The 25,000-nt window shown below is 45.5% G+C and overlaps 2 protein-coding genes across 8 annotated transcripts in view; both read left to right on the forward strand.

Annotated features, from left to right (window-relative positions):
* Nucleotides 1-8,690, forward strand: part of LOC134060381 (phosphofurin acidic cluster sorting protein 1-like) — a 61,364-nt gene extending 52,674 nt beyond the window's left edge. For both annotated transcript variants that reach the window (XM_062517068.1, XM_062517069.1), the window contains exons 19-24: nt 99-141; nt 273-315; nt 863-1,001; nt 2,278-2,516; nt 3,031-3,150; nt 3,800-8,690. In XM_062517068.1, coding sequence (XP_062373052.1) covers nt 99-141; nt 273-315; nt 863-1,001; nt 2,278-2,516; nt 3,031-3,150; nt 3,800-3,918 — 703 coding nt within the window. In that variant the 3' untranslated portion in view covers nt 3,919-8,690. The remainder of the gene's footprint in view (nt 1-98; nt 142-272; nt 316-862; nt 1,002-2,277; nt 2,517-3,030; nt 3,151-3,799) is intronic.
* Nucleotides 8,691-9,386: 696 nt separating this feature from the next.
* Nucleotides 9,387-25,000, forward strand: part of LOC134060383 (kinesin light chain 2-like) — a 23,645-nt gene continuing 8,031 nt past the window's right edge. For 5 of the 6 annotated variants that reach the window (XM_062517070.1, XM_062517071.1, XM_062517075.1 and 2 more), the window contains exons 1-7: nt 9,387-9,534; nt 9,711-9,781; nt 12,060-12,352; nt 15,130-15,436; nt 15,913-16,129; nt 18,277-18,466; nt 18,726-18,899. In XM_062517070.1, coding sequence (XP_062373054.1) covers nt 12,122-12,352; nt 15,130-15,436; nt 15,913-16,129; nt 18,277-18,466; nt 18,726-18,899 — 1,119 coding nt within the window. In that variant the 5' untranslated portion in view covers nt 9,387-9,534; nt 9,711-9,781; nt 12,060-12,121. Of the gene's footprint in view, nt 9,782-12,059; nt 12,353-15,129; nt 15,437-15,912; nt 16,130-18,276; nt 18,467-18,725; nt 18,900-25,000 lie in introns of all 6 variants that reach the window. The other variant, XM_062517072.1, reaches the window with a different exon arrangement.

The raw sequence follows: 25,000 nt of genomic DNA on the forward strand, positions 1-25,000 counted from the left end.
TAACCATACACACACGTGTACACAGATGTCCTCTGTTGACTCTCCACTCTTCCTTGCTCTCTCTCTCTCTCTCTCTCTCTCTCTCTCTCTCTCTCTAGGCGTGAGGAGGACTCCTACCAAAAGTTTATTCCCTTCATCGGGGTGAGTTTAGGGCTTCAGAGACATCATCGTCATCCTTATCATCATTGTCATCATCATCATCATGTTCATATATAATATGTCTGATTACAACGTGGGTGATGACTTTTTTTAAAACCTTTTCTCTTTCACAGGTGGTGAAGGTGGGGTTGATTGAGCCTGGACAGTCCTCCTCATGTAAGTGTGTGAAAGGCTGTGTCTGCGTCTCTATCTGTGTCTCTGTCTCTGTCTGTGTCTCTGTCTGTGTCTATTTCTGTCTCTGTCTCTGTCTCTGTCTCTGTCTCTGTCTCTGTCTCTGTCTCTGTGTCTGTGTCTGTGTCTGTGTCTGTGTCTGTGTCTGTGTCTGTGTCTGTGTCTGTGTCTGTGTCTGTGTCTGTGTCTCTGTATCTGTCTGTGTCTCTTTCTGCCTCTGCCTCTGTCTGTGTCTGCGTCTGTTTCTCTTTCTGCCTGTGTCTGTGTCTGTGTCTGTGTCTGTGTCTGTGTGTGTGTCTCTGTCTGTGTCTGTGTCTCTGTCTGTGTGTGTCTGTTTCTGTGTCTGTGTCTGTGTCTGTGTCTGTGTCTGTGTCTCTTTCTGTGTCTACAGTGTCTCTGTCTGTCTCTGTCTGTCTCTGTCTGTGTCTCTGTTGTTCTCCTAAAGCTGTGTCTGTGGGGAGGATATTGGAACAGTGTGTTACGTTTTTGGAAATTTGATGCTAATCTGTCCTTTTGCTGCTCTGTTTCCTAGGCGACGCAGAGGAGGGCGTGGCGGTGACCTTGGCCGTCCCCTCCACGTCTCCGCCCTCCCACGGCTCGCCCGCCAGTCTCCGAGAGACGGCCACGCCCCCCTCCTCCCCATCCATGGGAGGCGTGCTGAATGTCCAGGGGTAATGTGTGTGTGTGTGTGTGTGTGTGTGTGTGTGTGTGTGTGTGTGTGTGTGTGTGTGTGTGTGTGTGTGTGTGTGTGTGTGTGTGGTGCTGGTCCATGACCTCCCTGTGTCTGGGCCTTTTCCTCCTGACTCAGTCTCTGTCTGTCTGTCACTGCCTGTGTGTGTGTGTGTGTGTGTTTGTTTGTGTGTTTAACTGTCTGCCCAGTTATGTGTGTGTGTGTGTGTGTGTCTGTCTATGTCTGTCTGTCTATGTCTGTCTGTGTCTGTCTGTGTGTGTCTGTCTGTGTGTGTCTGTCTGTGTGTGTGTGTGTGTGTGTGTGTAGTCATATGGACATAATGACAGTGTACACGTGCATTTGAAACTGACCTCATCTCATCTGCACTCCTCCAAAAACAACCTCCAGTCAGAACCCAACACCAGCCTGGCCGGCCTTTCAGTTCCATTCATGCATTCAATGGAGCAGCAGCAGAATAGACACCGGAGCAACTGCCCCCTTCTAAATGCCCCCGGGGGCAGGTTACACCCCACCTGGCCCTCTTTTTGAGCGCTGATCTCCCCCCTCACCTGCACCTCATGGGACGGTACCGGGCTCTGCGGCCCTCACGGGCCGTAACCCAAGAGCCTTGTTCTCCAGGCCAGGGAGAGGGAATGAGCACAGGCCACGGGAGGAGGCGCTGTAGTGGTGGTGGGGGTGGGCTGATCTGGGAACAGTCACGGAGGGGTCTGGGCGTCATGGGCTGATTTGTTCTGACTTGTTGTGAGTGTGGAGACGGAAATGGGAAAGATTAGGATGGAACTTGTGCATTATACTGTATATATGCAGTGCAGTCGGAGATGAACTTGACTTTTCCATGAATGCATTAGCCTACTTTGCAGTGGATTCAAGTGTGTGTGTGTGTGTGTGTGTGTGTGTGTGTGTGTCTGTGTGTGTGTCTGTGTGTGTGTCTGTGTGTGTGTCTGTGTGTGTGTCTGTGTGTGTGTGTGTGTGTGAAAGAGAGCGAGAGAGCGAGAGAGAGAGACAGAGAGATGGAGAGAGAGAGACAGAGAGATGGAGAGAGAGAGAGAGAGACAGAAAGGCGGAGAGAGAGAGAGAGACAGAGAGACATGTTCCATAATTCCTCCTCCTACCTCCTGACCAATCCCATCGCATCCATCAGCATCCTTCTGCTTCTTAACCAATCACCTAACCCCTATCCCTCCCTCCCTCCCTCCCCCTCTCTCTCCCCCTCTCTCTCCCTCCCTCCCTCCCCCTCTCTCTCTCCCCACCCCCAGGAGTCCCAGCATGCCCCCTGCCATGGACGCCATCGGCCTGCAGGTGGACTACTGGCTGGCCTCCCTGGCCGACAAGCGGCGCGAGGGCGAGCGCCGCGACACCGGCTGCAAGAACACGCTCAAGTGCGCCTTCCGCTGCCTGCAGGTCAGCCGCCTGCCACCGGGGGGAGCCAGCGAGGCGCAGGCGCAGGTCAGCACCATGGCCATGAGCGTGGTGACCAAAGAGAAGAACAAGAAAGGTGAGGAAGAGGAGGAAGATGAGGAAGAGGACGCACTCATAGACATGTCCTCACTCTGATCATGTGTATTAACTGATAGCTGCTGAGAAGAACATAATCCATGCACACACTCAAACACAGTTGCTCAGGTAAACAGTTATATGCACACACCATTTGCATACTCTGCCACAAATACCCTTGATCAGAATGAATATTTACACTCCTATACACTCTATGACACACACACACACACACACATACAGACAGACAGATACACCCATACACACAGAATGAAGCATAAACGCTTGCTTGATACAGCTAAGTCTCACTGGGTAATGTCATCATTGAATGTGCTAATACCCGACCAGTGTGATCTGAACATGTTTTAAGTGGGTTACAAGCAAACATAATCAATGCTTTGGGATCTGGCTTACGTGATTGTATTGGCGCCACATCAACATCAGTTAAGCAAACTCTGACTGACTGTCTTCACATCCACACATTGAGTATAAACTATGGACTCCTCACTCCACAGTCCCGCAGATCTTCCTGGGCAAGAAGCCGCGTGAGAAGGAGATGGACTCCAAGAGCCAGATGATCGAGGGCATCAGCCGCCTCATCTGCTCGGCCAAACAGCAGCCGACCATCCTCAGAGGTAACACACACACACACACACACACACACACACACACAGACACACAGGCACACACACAGACACACGGTCACACACGGTCACACACACGCACACACATACATACAGTACACACCAACACATACACACACACACACACACAGACTCACCGAAATTGTGGTCAGTAAAGAAGAACAATAATGCATTGTTTACTCCTGGAAAATTAACATTCTGTCCTCGGTACTGTCCAAGAATGTGTTGATGCCAACAGAATTCTGTGTAGACTGTGAACAGAACTACGATACAGTTTGGCCAGCTGAGTTGTGCCAGTTTTGACCATTAGTCTAATTTTCTGTCCTCCATCTTATTTCTCCCTGTCCTCACCCATTCTCCTCTTCTCATTCTTTCTTTCCTCTCCTCCTCTCACATTCCCCTCTCCTCCTCTCCTCTCCTCCTCTCCTCCTCTCCTCTTCTCCTATCCCACTCTCCTTCTCCCCTCTTCTCCTCCTCTCCACTCCTCTCCCATTCCTTTCTCCTCTCCTCCTCTCCTCCTCTCCCATGCTTCGCTCCTCTCCTCCTCTCCGCTCTTCTCCTCCGCTCCTCTCTTCCTCTCCCATGCTCTCTTCTCCTCCACTCCTCTCCTCCTCTCCTCCTCTCCTCCTCTCCTCCTCAGTGTCCATAGACGGCGCGGAGTGGAACGACGTCAAGTTCTTCCAGCTGGCTGCTCAGTGGCCCACGCACGTCAAGTACCTTCCCGTCGGCCTCTTCGGCTACAGCAAGCCGCCCTCTTAAGGCCCGCCTCTTCCTCCTGCCCGCCAAATCCCCTGCACCCCCCTGCCAACCGGAATGCCTGTCAGCCAATCATAGCAGAACTGCAAGGGGCGGGCCTTCTCTGAAACGTGTATTGTTTTTCGTTTTTACTGGTGTCCCGTTGAATCGTTGCTCCTCGGAAATTCTGGGGAGTTTTTATTTCGCTGCGGGTTGGGGCGTACAGATCCCGTGTGTGTGTGTGTGTGTGTGTGTGTGTGTGTGTGTGTGTGTGTGAATCAAGTGTGAGGTGGATATATAGCGCTTCGTCACTTTAATTTATTTTTAAAAAAGACCCCTCCACACCCCCAGTCCTCTACGATGCTCGTACTGAGCGCACCTTTATGGGGCAATGGGAGGGAACAGAGCACAAGAAAAGAACAATACTGCCGATCAGCCAAATACCAACCCCTCATAACGCAGCATGACCCAAGAGCAGCACACGCTCCCTAACTGCAGGCCCTTAATGGCAGATTAGACAGTCATATACTACAACTGAGCTCCAACAGCAAGAGCCTCTCTCTCTCTCTCTCTCTCTCTCTCTCTCTCTCTCTCTCTCTCTCTCTCTCTCTCTCTCTCTCTCTCTCTCTCTCTCTCTGTCTATCGCTCTCTCTCTCACTTGCTTTCTCTCTCTCTGTCTCTGTCTTTCTGTCTCTCTCTCATACTCTCTCTCTCGCTCTCTCTCCATCTCCTGCTTTGTGTCCAAGACCTGCATGTTGTCCCCCATGACCATTTTCTCTGAGCAGCAGTATATCCTATTGGGGACTTTCTGGTTTGTGGTTTTTAAACTATCACCACCATTTACTGCATGTCTGGGACTCGCTCATTTGTTGGAGTCTCTCTCTTGGCCACATTCTCATCTTCTCAGATTTGTCATTTGTTTTTTTCCAAGGCCCCTGGGTCTGTTGGTGGGAGTTCAGTTTGACCGGTCGGAATTTGTCCGTATGTTTCTCCGAAGTATGTTTTTAAAAGTGGCCTTTTTTTAAAGAAAAAAAATAACAAAACAAGATCCTTTAAGTCATTTCTGTTCCCTTGTGTAACTACTCCAAAGATCACAGTTTATGCGAATGTAGACTGAAACAGTTGACAGTGCTTGTGTAGTTTTGGCAGTTGGTGTTTATGGGGACATCAAACAAAATGGCTGTCCTCTCTGAAAAAGAGACCTGTCAATCAAAGATGGCTAGCAAGGGCTGAGGCTGGTGGATGATACATGACATGACTCCCTATTAATGGTGTCCTTTACAAGGAACACCCACGGGAGACAAAGTGTTAGTTCACACATAGAGTCGGTATTTTTCATGCTTTTGTTTATGTAGTGTTAAAACTCTTTATTTGTATAATGTTTATGATTTTATGATGAGATTTTGTTTCCTTTTCTTCGTAGGCGGGCCTTTGGCTTAGGGTTTTGCGCAGGTGAACTGGGGCTGGCACCCTATTGGTTGTTTCGCTATGCACTTAATCCAATCACAGCTTTTTCCCGTATGTACCCAAAGCACAACTTATATTGCTGTAGCAACTTTAACCCCCTCCCCCCCAACACACACACACACACACACACACACACACACACACACACACACACAGACACACACACAGACACACACACACACACACACACACACACACACACACACACACACACACACACACACACACACACACACACACACACACACACTCTTACACATCAGCAAGGGCGCGGGAACATAGTTTGGCAGCTCCACACATGCTTCATGTGTGTGTTTTTATGTGGGGGTGTCGTGATCCGTTCTGTCCATGTTCAGTGACTAGTGTGGACATAAAAAGTGTGGAAACAAAATGTTTTAGTCGTTAAAATTGTTGTTGTGAAACAAAAGACGAATATCTATGGACATGTTGTGCCAAGTAAGATACAGTGTATGTGTGTGAGTGTGTGTGTGTGTGTGTGTGTGTTGTGAGGTTTATTTGGCGTGTATGTGTGTATTTTTTTTAGTTTCGTTCTTAAGGTGTGAAATTTTAGCCTTTGGTGTGCCCTGGTACGTGACTCCCTGGTACCCTGTGGTAACCCTTGGCAACGGGTTACAGCAGGCAAGCCACCATGACCTTGTGCGTGTCGAAAGAATTTGACCTCTCCCTTTAATCAAATGTCCAAATAACGCAACTTGCCCATCATAGAGATGGACATGACCTGAATGTACTTCTCCTATTTGTGTGTGTGTGTGTGTGTGTGCGCGTGAGTGTTTGTCTAACTGCTTGCCTGCACTTAAATGCACAGGCCACACACACACACACACACACACACACACACACACACACACACACACACACGCACACACAGATGTGACCTTTAAAAACGACACACTCCGGTGACAGTGATGGCTTGACCAGGGGTCGTCTCCAGGGCAACCCAGTCTCTCCCATGTGGCACATGATAAAGTATTATTTGAGGGGGGGGGAGAAAAGACGAGAGAAAAACGGCAAGGTGAAAAAGAAAAAAAGAAAAACGAAAGAACAAAACAAAAGGTAGTATTAATCTTCTAATGGGTCAATATGCTCCGTCAGTGTCCCGGAAGGGAGAGCGGTGTCGAATGACCGCCTCTGCAGTATTGCGGTGCTATGGAGACACTCTCCTTCCCTTTGCCCTCTGCCTGCCACTTAATGTCACACTATCATGTAGTTCTCGCACAAAGACACTTGGAGCTCACCGGACACACAGTATGTCCTACGTTCACTTTCTCTCTTTTTCTTTCTTTCTCTCTTTCTTTCTTTTTCTCTTTCCTTCTTTCCTTCTTTCTTTCTTTATTTTAATACTGTTTGCTATAATGCTCCTTCAGACCTTCTCCATAGGAGGCCTGACATGGATAGTGGGTTTCCGTTATCTAATTTAAAAGCCCACAAATCCATGTTCTTCACGGGGGGGAAGCAAACACAGGGGCCCAAACTAGCCCTTGCCCTATAATGAAAAACACTCTTAGGATATTAACTGCTTCAATTAGTTCGCCGGGTTAATCGCTATGTTTGGCTGATTCTTCCCCTCCCATCAGGAAGGAGATCAGGGTGAGAGTGAGTGTGGAGTGGAGACATTAATGTTGTTAATGTTATAATGTGATGGATCAGTTTCCCACCAGGGAACCTTACAGCCTTCAGCTTCTGCTTAATTGCTCCATCTCTGCCAAGTTTGAGTCAGTGGCAGAATTGTCTGATTGTGGTACAAGTAACTACCACACTCTCTCTCTCTCCGTCTCTCCTCTCTCTCACACACTCCCTCTCTCTTTTTGTTTCGCTTTCTTTCTTTCTCTCTTGTTACCACTGTTGTCTATAGCTTCCTCTCTGCCACAGGGTGTGGTACAAGGCTTTTATGTAAATCTATCCCGCTGTTATTCAAAACTATATAACCAGGTGATCCAGGGATCTTTGTGCCGGAACTAAAAACTAAACTGAGAACTCCTTCCTTGCCCATTGACACTGTAGTGAAACCTTAAGACCCTATACAGCCTCTGTGCACAGGAGCCATCTTACTCTTCTGTCAGATCCCACCCGGGTGGGTGACCAGACAAGGGCTAGAAAGAGACCCAGGCTAGGCTAGGCCCGAGGTCATTGCTGCACAGAGACTCAGCAGTAGTGGATGGTTTTCCATGAAAGGGTTGTTTTAAATAGGACATCGGTGACAGAGTCAAGCTTTCTCATGTCTCTGAAAAAAAAACAAAATCCAAGAAGGATTATGGGTAATTTTTTTAAGAAGGAATCACTGCCAGTACATCAGTTACGTTAGCATCATCACTTGTGTCGGGGCTTGGTGGCGTTAAGTGTTGATGTTCAGTGTTTTCAATGTGACGTGTGATGGAATAATGTGGGATGTGTTATGTTTGTTTGTTTGTTTGTTTGTTTGTTTTAGTAGCACTCATTTCAACTCCACATTGGTTGTAGTCCTCTCTTAAACTTGTTTCATCATCAGTCTTTTCTTTCCTTCTATCTCTCTATCTATTTGTCTCTCTCTGTCTCATAAAGAAATATCTCCATCCTTTTTTTTTTTTTTTTTTTTTGTCTGTTTTTTTTCCATTGTAGTCCCTCTTGATCTACTCATATCTGTGTCTGTTTCTGTGGATGTAATGGTGTGATCTCTCCATAACTGGTCCAGGGACGTGATCGAGATGTGCACAGACTAGAAAGCACACAAACTGAGTTGTCAGTAGCCCAGTTTTAACCACATCACATTGCATTTGGTCCTTGACTGCTCTTGTATTTGCAGTAGTAGCATTGCCACACACATACCAAACGTGTGACGTTCACAAGGCTATCTATCCATCACATGCTCCCATCCCAAGCTTTGAACTCTCTTAAAGAAATGTTCCAGAATATGCCCTCCAGAAGATCTCTCAGAAGTTTCTCGCAGCATAATGCGACAAACAATACAACATCTAATGCAGTTGTTTGATTAGCATAAAGTTGAACTATGAAATTCAGCATTTGGGAAAGAAACATTACGAGAGACATGAGCCAAGCTTGTGGACGTGACGAGTTTAATTTAGTGCACACTGTTGTATTCTTCTGCAAGTTTTAGCCATCTGCCTCTTTGCCTATAAGCGACAATGCTTGTACATATCATGAAGAAGTGCTTGTAATATTTCCTGTTTTCTTTTCAATGTGTTTTATTTTTTATTTAACATTTTTTGTAGTAATGCTTTTTTCATAATTGCGTTGTCAATACGAAAAATGATGTGGGATGATGACATGTGGACATGTTAACTGTTTTTTTTAAGAATAAAAAAAGAAAACGCTCTCTTCATTTGTAAGTTATTGTTGAGTGCTGTATGATGTTTGAGTGCGCTATTGGATCAGTGTCCCTTTAAAGAACGAGAACTATGACACACAATGTCAGACACATAATAAATGCAGCAGACACATTTAAAGTTGCAGTATGGAATATTTTTTGTTAGTAAAAGTAAAAATACCTCTAGACCAAATACACTGCAGAAAGGATTGAAACATAACATTGACCAATAATTCTGAGTATCAGGTGTTTTTATTTGCACTTAATCTCTAGTCCTGTAGCCAATTGTCTAACAATGTGATGGACATGTCTACCAAGGTAGAGAACTAGGTTAAACATAATTGGTTCAGCCAGGATGGTTTATGTTTTGAACTGACATCATCATGTCTTGTCTCGGGTTCTGTAGAGCACTTTGTTGGATAGGGATAGGATGCTGTAGCCTAGGCTAGCCTAGTTATTCTGTAACTGTAATAGGCTATATACAATAGCAGCACACAATTGGTGACTGGCCCAACCCCCGCCTTAGGCAACCAGGGGCGCAAACTCATCCTCATCCAGGGCGGGGCGGGGCGAGGCGGGGTAAGGTGGTGGTTGGGTAGTGGGCTGGGACAGGAATGATGTCAGCGCGCCGGTCAGAAAAGCCTGTGGATTCTGGGAGCGTTTACGCACCAGCCATTTTCAGCTTCCTGCTGTCATCCTCGCCTCCACGCAGCGAGCGCAGGAATAAAGACAACAACTGAGACTGGCCTTTTACGTGGATCCTCTAGCAGCTAAAGGAACAGAATGGATGAATTAAAAACGCCTCGTTCTGTGAGCTTCGTTACTGCCTAGTGAACGCAACTCAGTTCTAGGTTCGTCAACAGGCCGACTGGAAACTACTTGGCTGACTAATTCCTAACGGGCTCGCTCGCATTAGCTAGCCACGCTAGCGTAATTGGTTACAATGTATCTATACGAATTCGAGTGATATTCGAGCCGGCGTTACATTGTTTAACATCACTGCTACTTGCACTCTCTTTGAAAACAGGTCTTATCGACTCTTTGACGACTTTCAGAGGATCTTAACTTATCCCTGGCGTTCATAACGTGCAGATAAAGGTAAGCAGTCTCGGCCATTGATTCAAGTGCACTGAATTGTTATTGGATTATTTAGCACTTTCGTTGTGCAGTAGGCCTGTAGCCTGTCTGGGTCATATCTGAAATGTCAAAGGCTGAACGTTTTTTGGTGTCGTGTCATTATAGACTGAGCGATGATGCAAGCCGGGCATCTCATCACTAGGTCAGGCTTTGTTCCAGGGACCAGTAGGACGTTATAGTTAGCCTACCGGCTAAAAACACGAGATGCGCTCATCTCCAATAGGCTACATGGTAACAACATAGGAAGCACATATTCGATTAATTTTTAACACGATAGTTGCACGACATCATATTTGTTATTGGGTTTATAATTCAAGTAGCCCGAAATTATATTTGTGAGGTGGGAATAGCGAATTCTAGTCTAGCCTCATTTACACATAGTGTTGACATTGCCCTCGGTCAGGTGAAATGTATCACCAACTTGATACAATGTCACAAATGACCAGACTCTTGGTTAGGCTTGAAAGACAGCCTTGTTATAGGTCTGTGCGTATTTATTCTTGGAGTTTCAAATAACACAGGATAAAAGATACAGTGAAGCACATTATCGCCCTCATTCACACATTTAGGTTGTGTTGCACAACCAGTCTGACACGGAGACGTTCTTAGCCTGCGAGTTGGCACGACGTGTTTACAAATACAATAGGATGGCGAAGCTCGCTCATGCATGAACACGAATGGTCTGTTGGAGGAAACAGAACTAGACTGTGAAATGTGAGATTGCAGACTTGGATGTGAGAGACTGGAGGTGGAAGTCGACCGATGTCGGTCACCTTGATGCGCGTCATCCCTTCAAGTTTGGTTACTTTACACCGACCCCTCAGTTTTATGCGTAATAAGAATATTTCGACTGTTATAGTTTTTGTGATTGACTCAGAAATATGTAATTGAATGAATACTTTTTGTATAATGCTCGTTATCCCGAACCAAACTGGTATTCCAGACCATATCTCTCTCCGCCCGGATGAAACGGGCACCCTCTCTTGGTGCATTGCAGTCAATAGACTGAGGGAGAGGGAGGGAGGGAGGGTGAGGGTGTGGGCGAGGGCCTCCTGGTGGCGAGAGAACAGAATCTCAGGTACTCGGCCACCACTAGGTGAGGTCTCGGAGCTCAGAGTCGAGTTGCGCAGTCAGTATAGGCTAGCATCCGCTGCAGCAGACCGACAGCCGGTTTGTTTACATCTGAGTGCGAGTTAAGTTTTGAATGTGGTTTCGGGACCAGAATAGACGACGCCAAGTAACTGCACCATTCCTCTTCTGTTGGAAGATCCACGTGAGTTTATTTTCCTACACGGAGGAGAGTTTGTGGCGCGTAGTCTATTCCAATAGCCTCGGTGCCATCTGCATAGATCTCTGCTTTGTTTACAGTTAACCTACTTATTACCAGATCATTTGGATGGGACCTCAACTAGCTGAGTGGTTGCGCTAGTGTCGCAGAGTAATTATGAGAGCATTTGTAAATTGCCATCAGGCTATGCGTTTGTTGTTGTCGATGTAAGAGACTGTAATTCAAAAGGTATGAGTACTTGGAGATGTGTGGATGCTGGGGTGGACTCAGGGGTTGGCTGTTTGATTTGTCCGTAGCAACCGCAACAGCAACACTTTGAGTCGCCGATTCCTTTCTGCCCTATTGGTTTTGTCCATTTCCGTTTGACTGATCATCTGTCAAACTGGTGTACCGGTCAGTCCGGAGGCGTTTTGCAGAGTCCGAACAGGGATGTTCTCGCGCCAGGGCGCCCGAGCTGGTGGGAAGTGTTTCAGGAAGTGAATAATTTGTGACGCCTGCAATTTAGTCGTGAAATATTTAACACATCCCGATTGGCTTACTAATGTATCGCTGGCAGAGAAGCTATTCGTCATGCCTCATGTGGCGCCACGCAGATCTGAATCATAGCAGCAGATTAATGTTTTCTGGTCTCAAATATAGAGAAAGCTGGTTGCTACAGGCGTCATCAGACTGTTTACTCTGCAGTCAGCCTCTTTAGAAATCAATCAATGTTACCAGGCATTTTGTCCTTTTCACTCCTCTCTTCTTGTCTTCTCTTTTATGGTTCTTTTTCTGAACAACCACTCTACATCGACTTTTCTATATAAAAGTTCTCTACTATATAGATAATCTATTTGCCTTCTTTTCTGATCCCTCTCCTTGTGTCTCCCGTCTCCCTCTCTCGCTCGCTCTCTCGCTCTCTCTCTCTCCCTCCCTCTCCCTCTCTCCCTCTCTCTGCCCCATCTCCACCAGCCCGTCTGACCGAACGAAGAGCCCTTGTGTCCCCACCCCACCCCACCCCACCCCACCGGGCGATGTCCACCATGGTCTACCCACGCGAGGAGTCCCTGGAGCGGCTGAGCCAGGACGAGATCGTGCTCAACACCAAGGCGGTGATGCAGGGCCTGGAGACGCTGCGCGGCGAGCACAACCAGCTGCTGGGCTCCATGCTGGACTGCGCCCAGCTGCCCGCCGCCACCCAGGAGAAGTCCGGCCTGCTGCGCAAGAGCCTGGAGGCCATCGAGCTGGGCCTCGGCGAGGCACAGGTATGTGGTGGAAGAGAGAGAGCGGGGGGTGGGGGGAGGGTGGAAATGATGGGTGGAGAGAAACTGGTGGTGGTGGTGGTGGTGGTGGTGGTGGTGGTGGCGGCTACCTGGCTGGAGGCCATTGAGCTGGGCCCTGGCAGAGGCATAGCTGGAAAGATAGGGATGGGAAAACAGCTGGGTGATGGGGATAGAAGATGGTGGGGGTGGAAATGATGGGTAGAAATGATGGGTAGAGAGAAACTGGTGGTGGTGGTGGCGGCTACCTGGCTGGAGGCCATTGAGCTGCGCCCTGGCAGAGGCATAGCTGGAAAGGTAGGGATGGGAAAACAGCTGGGTGATGGGGATAGAAGATGGTGGTGATGGAGTTCCTGGAGCAAGTTAGAGTGTCGGAGAGGCACAGCTAACTGGAAGGGAAACGGTTGGGTGAGTGTAGATGATGATGATGATGATGATGGTGGTTGTTGTGGTGGTGGTGGAGGTTGTACCCTGGAGGGTATTGAGCTAAGCCTTGGAGAGACGCAAGTGAGGTGAAAGAGGTGAAGGAGTAGCTGGGTGATGGAGCAAGAGATGGATGCAATTAGCTGGTCACCGAGTTGGGCTTGGGAGAGGCAAAGGCCACTGAGAGAGGGTTGTGGGTGGAGGTGGTGATCAGTGTGTGGTTAGCTAGGGGAAGAACCCATGGGAGAAAGCCGTTCAGGTTACAGGAGAGGATATACATGGCTAGTTAAGTGTGCAGATTCATAGACAAGACATTACACAAAGGTATAACAGAGACAAGCTACAAAGGTTTTATGTATAAATTTCTATGCTTATTTTCCTACTTTTTCATTCATTAAAGTTATATAAAAATCACAGTCTGGTGGTCAAGTCAGGACATTTTTTTTCTAAACAAAAAAAATGCCCGATTTATTATAGTACATACTAAATCCCCTGATTTAATATAGTAAATGGAGTTCAGTGGTGAGGAATCAAAGGACAGTGGTGCTGATGCAGGTTACCAGGGGGACCGTTGGGATGATGTCAGGGTGATGAGCCCTGACTGGGGATGGAGGTGTGGTAGAGGGGTCTACTCAGGGGGGATGGAGGCCTGGGAGAGGGGTCTACTCAGGGGGGGTGGAGGCCTGGCAGAGGGGTCTAATCAAGGGGGATTGAGGCCTGGGAGAGGGGTCTACTGAGGGGGGGTGGAGGCCTGGGAGAGGGGTCTACTCAGGGGGGGGTGGAGGTCTGGGAAAAGGGGTTTACCTGGGGGGGATGGAGGCCTGTGAGAGAGGGGTCTACTCAGGGGGGATTGAGGCCTGGGAGAGGGGTCTACTCAGGGGGGATTGAGGCCTGGGAGAGGGGTCTACTCAGTGGGGGTGGAGGTCTGGGAAAAGGGGTTTACCAGGGGGTGCTGGAGGAGGCGTGAGGACCTGTGGGAGTCAGCCAAGGATGGGAGCACATGAAGAGAGATGTCCAGGGAGTCGTAGGACTGGGCTGGGGTCCAAGGGTGGAAGGACATGCCGGGCTTGACCTTGGGGAGCTAGATGAGAGCAGCGCAGTTGGGCTGTGGGTGGAAGGCACTGATAAGCCCGATGAGAGAGAGAAAATGGATGAATATGCAACATGGCAAGAGTCAGAGTGGAGTAAAGGATATACCCAGGCCTGGGATCTGGCCGTAGGCACAAGACCCTAGGCCAAGATGTAAAGAGATCGAGTGGAGATATCACCACTCGTGATGACTCAGGATGAGAGTTGGAATAGGTTGTCATTTTGAAATGCATTAGTCCTCTTTTACCAGCATGTCAAAGCCGGGAATAATTCATCTGACAGGTCTGGAAGGTCCAAATAAAACGAATGAAATTCATAGAGATTTGCAGTAGAGAATGAGGAACATAAAATAGAGAAATTTAAAAGGATGAAATAGCCTACTCATTCTGACTTACTTAATAGCAATACGTCATCAATACAGTTTTAAAAGGTCCATATTAAACTAATGAAATTCATAAAGCATTTGTAGTAAAGAATGAGGAAGAAATGTCCTACTCATTCTGACATACTTTTAATAAGTGATCAATTCAGTAACAATAATTAAACCAATTTCCTTCCACTTCCTTCTCGACTCTCTGTTAGAATAGTGGAATAATAAATAATAAATTTTATTGCTTGAAATAAAAACATACCTCCTCCTTAATCCTTTCTATTCTCTCTTTAACGAGCAAGATACAGTAGCATACAATATTGGCTATTTAGTGTTTCCATATTGAATGAAGAAATCACCAATAATTGAACATTAAATAATCATAGAATGGTAACTCCTAGTGTTCTACCTGTCTAGCTTCCCACGTACCAGTAATAGCATTGGTCTCTCGTTCCTCTCTAATAACACTGTTCCTACCCATTGCTATCTTCATGTCTTTTCACTTTAAAAAAAGCAATTCTATGTCAATAATAACATAAAAGAATAACACCAACAATAACACAGACTCTTCAGACTCCCAAGAATAACCCCAGTCTCCCCTTTCATCTCTCTCTCTCTCTTTCTCTCTCTCTCTCTCTCTCTCTCTGTCTCTCTGTATCTCTCTGTATCTCTCTCTCTCTCTGTCTCTCTCTGTCCCTCTCTGTCTCTCTCTCTTTCTCTCTCTCTCTCTCTCTCTCTCTCTCTCTCTGTCTCTCTTTCTTTCTTTCTCTCTCTCTCTCTCTCTCTCTCTCTCTCTGTCTCTCTGTATCTCTCTGTATCTCTCTCTCTCTGTCTCTCTCTGTCTCCCCCTCCTCCTCCTCTCTCCTCGGCCTTCGTCCAGGTGATCATCGCGCTGTCCAGCCACCTGAGCGCGGTGGAGTCGGAGAAGCAGAAGCTGCGGGCGCAGGTGCGGCGCCTGTGCCAGGAGAACCAGTGGCTGCGCGACGAGCTGGCGGGCACCCAGCAGAAGCTGCAGCGCAGCGAGCAGAGCGTGGCCCAGCTGGAGGAGGAGAAGAAGCACCTGGAGTTCATGAACCAGATCAAGAAGCTGGACGAGGACGCCTCGCCCTGCTGCGAGGAGAAGGCCAGCGAGAACAGCAAGGACAACCTGGACGACCTCTTCCCCAACGACGACGAGCAGGGGCCCAGTACGTTCACGCTCGCTCAGTTTCACCACATTCCCTTTTTGTTTTGCTGTCTTTGATTTTGTTGCTCTCTTTCTGTTTTCGTTCTTTCTTTTTTCTGTTATCTTTTTCCTTTCTCTATTTTTGTTTGTTTCTTTCTTTTTTTCTCTTGTCCTTGTGTAGTCATTTCTTTCAGTTTCTTTCTCTTTTATTTAACAGTATATTTCTGCTTTTGTTTAATATCCATTCAGCTACTGTAATAACCATTAACCAAGAGAGATTAATAGCAGATAAACGGATTGAGAGACCACTAAAGAGATCGGGATGCATCAGCCATATAAAATTATTTCAACGTTTTGCCCCTGAATATGAATGATCATTATATGCCACAATATGATTTCAAGTTTCATAAAGTCTCATATGACCGCTCAGCTACACCTTAAAATGTGAGTGTCATTATCAATATCCACATTGACCTTTGACCTCTGCGTGTCCTCCAGACCAGCCGAGCGGCGAGGTGGCGGCTCAGCAGGGCGGCTACGAGATCCCGGCGCGCCTGCGGACGCTGCACAACCTGGTGATCCAGTACGCCTCGCAGGGCCGCTACGAGGTGGCCGTGCCGCTGTGCAAGCAGGCGCTGGAGGACCTGGAGAAGACCTCCGGACACGACCACCCCGACGTGGCCACCATGCTCAACATCCTGGCCCTGGTCTACAGGTGAGCCTACAGGTGTACTGTAGTAGTTAGCTATAGTGGGTATACTGTGATCAACCCCAAATGTGACTAGGTATCTTTGCCTATGTTAAGTGGGTATACTGAGATGGCGATGCTTTTAAAGTGGGTATAATACAGCGTAGTCCTGCGAATCCCATACTGAGAGGACCCCAGCTCACCTGTAGACTACCCTACACCCTACACCCTACCTGGCTTTGGTGCTATTTTTGGGTGTGTTTTTTAGCCTTTATTTGGTAGAACAGCGTATAGTGGACAGGATCAAGGCAATGCCAGGTGTAACCGATCTGAATCCAGATTGTGTTTGTTCAGCTGAAGCTCAGACCATACTTTCAGACAAAATATTCACTCATTTGCAGGTAATTCCAAAGACTAATTCCACTTTCTCTTGTGTTCTTAGTCTAGCTTGTGCTTGAGAGGACAGTGGGAGAGAGTGGGCAGGAAGTGTGTGGGAGGTAGAGATGGGGAGCGCATTCAGGAAATTGTTAGTTACATTACACACACAATTACATTACATGTGATTCCATTAGTGGGGCTTAGAAGTGGATCCCCCCTGTGGGCACTGGGCTCTTATGTGGTGCAGAGAGCGCAGAGACTCCACCACCGCTGCACCCGCGGGCGCCCCCGAGTCTCTCGGCCCACTCTTGATTTACGGAGAGGGGGGCTCGACGTTTCTAATCAGAAGCGAGACGGCGGACATCCTGGATTTACGGTCGCCAGCCACGGCCTCGGAATATCAGAATGAGGGATTGTGGCGAAGTGCTGCGTCTGCAAACCTTTGATGCGATGTCATGGCTCGTCTTACTTAAGCCGTCTCCGTGTCTCTGCGTGACTGCGGGACCTCCTACAGTATGATGCTAACAAGGGCGCTCTGACTGAGGTTGTTCGTTGAGACACAGCAATTTAATCTGTTATGAGAAACCATTGCTACAAACCAGGGTCTCTCCAACCCTTACATAGTTGGGTCAGACACCCTATTTAATTGAAACTCTATGTTTGGCTAAAAATACTAAATGTGCCCATTAACAGAAAACACAGAATTGCAAAATATCCCTTTGAAGACCAAAACGTTTTAATCGGCGACAGTTCAAAACTTGAGAATGCTGGATGGCTTGGTTTCTGCTACAATATCTTCTCTCTGTAAATGTAAAAAAAAGTTGGAAAGGCTTGTATGAGCAGCTTGGCTTGTTCTTCCGAGCAGCCCAGACAGTACAAATTGTTCAGTGTCCTCCCAGTTTGTTTGTACTTGGAAGCGCTTCTGGGCGACTGCAGATACTGAACTCGCCGTGTTATTTGACCTGACAGTCGGGGTAGACCATAGTTATGCAGTGGCTGCAGATCTGTGGAGCTAGACTACTTGTTTACAGCATTCTATCTTGGGGCTGGCCGGAACTAGAGGCAAGTCAGGGCTTGTTTTTATGTCACGAGACCCTGGCCGTTTGAATATGCACATTTCTGGTCTCCGCAGATCAGAATAAATTGAAAAGATGATTGTCGTCAAAAAGTTATTTTTAGCCGGGTTATCAACCCCTCAGAGATTAGACACAGGCCTGGATTTGTTTTGAGTCTGAGAACACGACACATCACATGTATGTTGGTGCCACAGTTGAAATGAGTAACGGCGGGCCTCTGGTACTAACCAGCCTTAGGGCCAAGGGACATTCTTGCACTTGTAAGAATACCCATCAGCTGAACCTCTCTGATCATTTGAGTTTAGTCTAGTAACTCTGTAAAGCAATGCTGGGCTAATACTCAGATATGCAGTGTACATTTAAAGATGAATACGTTGCTCTTTGTCTTCATACGGGTAATTGTCTATAGCTTTTGGTGAAATAAAATGTCTATTAATGGCTTCATGCGCTCGGTCGGGGACCAGAATATGTCATTCAGATGTCCTTCACATACTGTAGCCTGTGATACATTTGTAGCACTTCATCAACATGTTCCTTGCATTTTACATTATACACTACCACCAGGAAATGTAGCTAAATGAGCAATTTTGTGTGTGTGTGTGTGTGTGTCTTTCAAATGTTGCTTTTGTACAGTTAGCAGCACACAGCTTCCTGGTGACCTTGTAATGTGTTTGAGCAGTCACCCTTATCTAAGTGTCTTTCTCTTCTGTCTCCATTCAGAGACCAGAACAAGTACAAAGAGGCCGCCCACCTGCTCAACGACGCGCTGGCCATCCGCGAGAAGACCCTGGGCCGAGACCACCCCGCCGTGGCCGCTACCCTCAACAACCTGGCCGTGCTCTACGGCAAGAGGGGCAAGTACAAGGAGGCCGAGCCCCTCTGCAAGAGGGCCCTGGAGATCCGTGAGAAGGTAACGGAGGCTGCTCTGAACCATTTCAGCAAATACGAGTATAAATGTTTATAGATAGACGTTTTAATAAAGTAAGCAAATCAGCTCTAGGGCCATTACAAAGGTTGTAATGCAACCTCAACAACAGCAGACAGTGGAAGAAATGTTCATATTTATGTTGCATCTGTGCAGGTGTCGCGCTTGTCTTACTGTCACGCTTATCTGTACATTTGTCCGTGTGTGCGTGTGTGTGTGTGTGGGTGTGTGTGTGTGTGTTCAGGTCTTGGGGAAGTACCACCCTGACGTGGCCAAGCAGCTGAACAACCTGGCGCTGCTGTGCCAGAACCAGGGCAAGTATGAGGAGGTGGAGTACTACTACCGCCGCGCCCTGGAGATCTACGAGAGCAAGCTGGGCGCCGACGACCCGAACGTGGCCAAGACCAAGAACAACCTGGTGAGCGAGCGGTGAACACCCCCATAACACGCATCAGAGATCTGACTGTATAAAGGGCTGTTCACACCAAGAACGATAGCTATAACAGCTAAAAATAACGTTCTAGTAAATATGAATGACGACGTTTATCGTTATAGGTATAGTTGTCGTAAAAATATAGCATACCAAAGTGAGAAACGAGATCCAGAGAAGAAGTACAATCAAAATACAGTTTAATTTAGCTGCAGGCCTACAGGAGAAAGGCACACACGAAGCACAATGCACTTCAGAATATGCATCTCTGACTTGACACGGAATTATCTGGAGTTTAAGTACACAACAGATTATATCAAAGAATAGTTAATCATACAGTGACAGTGGCAGAGTCAGGCAACATCCAGTCTACTCTAATCGATGACTCAAAGTGTTTGATGCAAGACAAGCAATCAGAAGTGATATCAACCCAAGTGTCTTACATTATCCATGTTTGGGAAAACGGTACAGATACCATACAGGGTCATAAAGTAGGAGCATACTTTTAGTGTCATAGTGATCTACTAGTGAGAAATGTAGAACATTAAACCATGTCTTGGAATATTGGACATGATATAAAACATTATACCACTTATTGGAAATATTGTACATAATGATCTATTCCACTTTCTCTCGCATTCCTGGTGTGAACGACCCTTAAGAGTTATGTAAGGTTGAAAAAACAGTCCCAAACGCGCTACACAAACACGTCGGACGTTCTCCCTTTACATGCGTGAAGAACAATGGATCAGTAGCCATGTGGAGTTAAATGATAATGTTATTAGGAAATTCACCACGTTAAATCTGACTCCATAAGACATATTGTACCTCTAATACATTACCAAATAACTAATGATGTTAACTATGGCAGAGAATGGCATGGCACAACTAGACTTTAGAGATATACAAACTGAGCGAGGAGAATTAACCATTTATTAGGCCTTGAGCCTTAGGTAAGAGTAAAAGTATCAGTAATTATCCTTAAACAAAGTAACAAAGGATAAGTAATCTTAACCTCAAAACAAACAATAAACTTGGACTTAAACCTTAACAAGTTACCAAGTTAAAATGCTACATACACCAGATAAAACAATATATCAAATAATGAAAATAACAAACCCCATAAAGAAATCAAAAGATAGATAGATAGAGAGAGAGAGAGAGAGAAAAGGCAGGGAGAGAGAGAGAGAGAGAGAGAGAGGGGCAGAGAGGTCAGTGTGACCTCTTGCCTAGACCAGAACAGAGCAGGAAGAGAAGAGTCACCTCTTGCCCAAAGCTGAGAAAGTGAGAGAAGAGAGAGAGTCACTGCAAGAACTTCTCATTTTCATTCATCCAGCCACCCCCCACTCAGCAGGACCTCTTTACCTGAAAGTGGGTGTGGCGTCTAAAACTCTATAATATAGTTCTTAGTCCATAACTATGTGCAAATACATTCGATTGCAATGAAACTGTGATTAGGCTGTTGCCCACATTACAAGTATTAATTTAAGACCAAACATGGATGTATTATCATTTGTCATGAAACAGATACATTTCAGTTTCCAACATTAGTTCATCAGGCATGGAGAGGGGGAGAAGAGGTGTGTCCGAGGGCCTTTCACCAAATGGCCGGCCACACACACAATGGGAACAGTTCAAATGCAAATAGATCACCTGGACACAAAGGAGTCTAACTGTGAGGTCGTCTCCCCCGTTCTGAACTTTAGGGATGTTTCTCAGATGGAAAATTTACCAGCTTACAGTCGCCCCATTGACACTGTGAAGTCATTATCTCATAAGTGTCAAAAAATTAAAGCTGGTCATCCATATTCACATATTTGTCCATAGTGTCCGAAGGAATCTCTCAGAGTAGTTTTGACATTAGTTGACCGAGCTTCTCCGGTCTGAAACAAGTTCTCAGGATCAGGTGAGCATTGCTGTAGCGTGGAACATTCTTCTTTGTGTAAAAGCAATCTGGAGTTGAGCAGAATCGTGAGAGTATCGTCTGTCTGCTGTAACATTAGAATATCAATAGTCTTTTGCTTTTCGATGAGTTGGGCATGTATACAGGGAAAAGTCAGGAAAGAGAGAAAGAGCAAAACAAACAAACCAATATACAAATTTCAAAATAAATGGAATTAAACACATTCTGGTGTATCTCAAATTGAAAAAAATGTTTCATAAGATAAATCATCTTTGTCACTGGCATTATTTGCATACTGAATACAAATCTATCAAGAAAATCAAATCAAATAATCAAAGAATGTATATAAATGATAGAAGTTAAAAGGAAAGCAAATTAGTTCATCCCAGCAGTTAAAATTCTTCAATTTGAATCATTAATAGAAAATGTACTTGTGTGTGTGTATGTGCTTTATCACTTCTGGACATTCAACAATAGACTTAACATTTAGTTGGTATAAGAATGTCGGCATGATGTGTCTGCCACACAGTCAGCTGCACATGGGCCTCCTTTTGGCAGAGACATATACCAGACATTCAAATTTCAGGTGGTAGTCATACTAAGCAACAATCTACAACATTGCATTTCCCATTTTTTTTTTTTTTTTTTTTTTTTTTTATATATATGGGCATTATTTGTTAGTCACGAGAGATCCAACCTAACATTCATTCAGCAGATACTCTTTGGTTCAGTGACCGTTCATTTGGTTTAACCGGTGAGTATAAAGAAAAACAAAAAGTGTGAAGAATAATCATGCTACTAGCATCTGCACAGTTAAATGCTTTCAAGCATCAACACTTACAGAGTCTACACACTCACTATACATGAGCATACAACAAGCTAGCAAATACCATTATCTTCAAAGTAAATTAAAACACTGTCTGAATATCTGACTAACAAATTTCCCATCAGAGCACCTTGGGAGAACAATGCTACAGGTTGTTGCATGGAATTATCTGTGCTATTATTAGTATAGGTTAATGTTATCATGTTCAGTTTAAAAAATATAAATTCTGTCTTACCATGGTCTTGAATGGTTAGTCTGCATCATTACATTGTCCTTCAGTGAAAGCACACACACACACGGCAATTTTGCGCCTTAACACCTAGAACAATGGATGGGTCCAGAGGCATGTGGGTTGTTAGGAGAAGCAAAGGTGTTAGATGATTGGACTCTGCGTTGGCGGTGTTTTCGAAAGCCTGTCGACCAACATGTCTGCATCTCATGTTCTGATTTTCCACATGAGTTGCAGACAATGCTTGGGTCGTTTGCGTCCATGTGTTGGATAGCCTCCTTTTCGCAGTCTGTTTGCGCTGTTCCAGTGGTGTTAGAAGAGACGTCGTTGCTTGAGTCGGCTGTGAACGACAATTCTGACGAAGCAACATTTTCTAACATCGCTTTGTTGGGGATAGCCACATATCTCGCATCAGAGAAAGGTTTCAATGACTGCGCGGTGTTCAATAATGAATAAATGCAAATAATGAGAAGTAACAAGATAACACCGTCCATCATTGCATGTTTTTTTGTTTGTAACGCATGTATTTCAATGGAAAATCGCCAGTTGCATATCTCTATCCCATTAGAGTAAGAAGTAATGTCTTCAGTTTCAACAATTTTAGCCATTTTCTGTCTTAATGTATTAAACAAAGAAATATTATCACGTGTCTACATCTGTCCATGTTCGTATTTCCGTATAACGGAGAGAGCAAAGTTTCTGAATCTTTAGGTGAGTTGATAGCGAAAATAATGCGTAGGCCTATGCGTGTGCTTTCTGCTACACGTCTTTAAGAAGTTTTTCTACTCACCAAATTTCAGAAATATAGGTACATCCCGTCATAACGATCACGGTCGAGGTCGCCACTTGTAAGAGGTTGCAAAAACAGTCCCAAACGCGCTACACAAACACGTCGGACGTTCTCCCTTTACATGCGTGAAGAACAATGGATCAGTAGCCATGTGGAGTTAAATGATAATGTTATTAGGAAATTCACCACGTTAAATCTGACTCCATAAGACATATTGTACCTCTAATACATTACCAAATAACTAATGATGTTAACTATGGCAGAGAATGGCATGGCACAACTAGACTTTAGAGATATACAAACTGAGCGAGGAGAATTAACCATTTATTAGGCCTTGAGCCTTAGGTAAGAGTAAAAGTATCAGTAATTATCCTTAAACAAAGTAACAAAGGATAAGTAATCTTAACCTCAAAACAAACAATAAACTTGGACTTAAACCTTAACAAGTTACCAAGTTAAAATGCTACATACACCAGATAAAACAATATATCAAATAATGAAAATAACAAACCCCATAAAGAAATCAAAAGATAGATAGATAGAGAGAGAGAGAGAGAGAAAAGGCAGGGAGAGAGAGAGAGAGAGAGAGAGAGGGGCAGAGAGGTCAGTGTGACCTCTTGCCTAGACCAGAACAGAGCAGGAAGAGAAGAGTCACCTCTTGCCCAAAGCTGAGAAAGTGAGAGAAGAGAGAGAGTCACTGCAAGAACTTCTCATTTTCATTCATCCAGCCACCCCCCACTCAGCAGGACCTCTTTACCTGAAAGTGGGTGTGGCGTCTAAAACTCTATAATATAGTTCTTAGTCCATAACTATGTGCAAATACATTCGATTGCAATGAAACTGTGATTAGGCTGTTGCCCACATTACAAGTATTAATTTAAGACCAAACATGGATGTATTATCATTTGTCATGAAACAGATACATTTCAGTTTCCAACATTAGTTCATCAGGCATGGAGAGGGGGAGAAGAGGTGTGTCCGAGGGCCTTTCACCAAATGGCCGGCCACACACACAATGGGAACAGTTCAAATGCAAATAGATCACCTGGACACAAAGGAGTCTAACTGTGAGGTCGTCTCCCCCGTTCTGAACTTTAGGGATGTTTCTCAGATGGAAAATTTACCAGCTTACAGTTATATCAGAACAACCTGGTGTGCAGTGAACACCTTCAGAACGCTCATCAGAGATCTGAGATCTTCTTATCTCGTATAAGAATATAACTCTTATTTCGTATAAGAGTGATCTGGTGAGCACGTCCACAGTTATTAGAGATCTGTCTATGAAGATACAGCCAGGAGTAGCCAAGGATTAATATGAAAATACCAAAACATTGCTTTTTTGTGTTTCGTCTTCGACTAAGTCAGTTATGATGACACACACATAATAATAATAATATATAATGAAATGACTTACGTAATTTGTTCTAACAATGCATCACACACACGAGTGAATTTGACCTAAGAGTTGCAACGTGTGAAAATTAACGTGTTGACATTTCTTTCACACTCTCAAACACACACAGACACACACACACACACACACACACACATATGCTGTCAGCAGCTGTTTATGGCGCTACGCTAAGTTAGCAGAGTTCAGCTACAGTTCACAACCCTGGCGGGCAGGTCCCACCCACCTCTAGAAGACTGGCCGTCTCTGTCCGTGCTGATCTCTTGTTTTTCCTTTGTAGTCTAATGCTCTCAATATCTACTACAGCCCCTATTTTTAAACGCATGCTATTTCAGCGGCCCAAATAATAGGGACAAGAGTCTGCTTAGCTTCTGTGGTGCTGATTTACTAAGTAAAGAGTTCAAGTGTTGTTGCCCTTTTTGTGGTAACTCCAATGCAGTTTTTTTATTAGCAATTTTTTTAGGCGGACACCGATGTGTCCCATCAGAGTCATTATGAGCATGCAATCGTTCATCTTGTTAGTAGGAGACCACATGAAGAGTTCAGATGCAAAACCCTCTAAATCCATCTGACCACTTTTCTTTTAAAGTACCATTCTTTATCAGGCTCCTATAGGGTTTTGCCTACACATTTCAAACCCATTTCAGACCAGGAAGAGTGTGGTATTTAATGGGTTTTGAAGCAAAAATGATTAGATTAACGTACACTATGGATGGAGTGCATTCACTCACCATCGTTATCTAATTTTTGACGGAGGTGGCGTTGAGAGGCTTTTTGGCCTCTGAACTCTTCACATCGCTTTAGGTGTGTCACAATCTCGCCGGACGTTTGCCAATTTCGATGAGCCTAAAAGTAATCTGTTAATCTCCGGGCTGTCTAGCCACCACTGAGTGTTGTTCATCTCCGGTGTGTGCTGTGTTCTCTCTCTCT

This window comes from Sardina pilchardus, chromosome 16, assembly GCF_963854185.1.
Source record: "Sardina pilchardus chromosome 16, fSarPil1.1, whole genome shotgun sequence".
Taxonomy (NCBI): Eukaryota; Metazoa; Chordata; class Actinopteri; order Clupeiformes; family Clupeidae; genus Sardina; species Sardina pilchardus.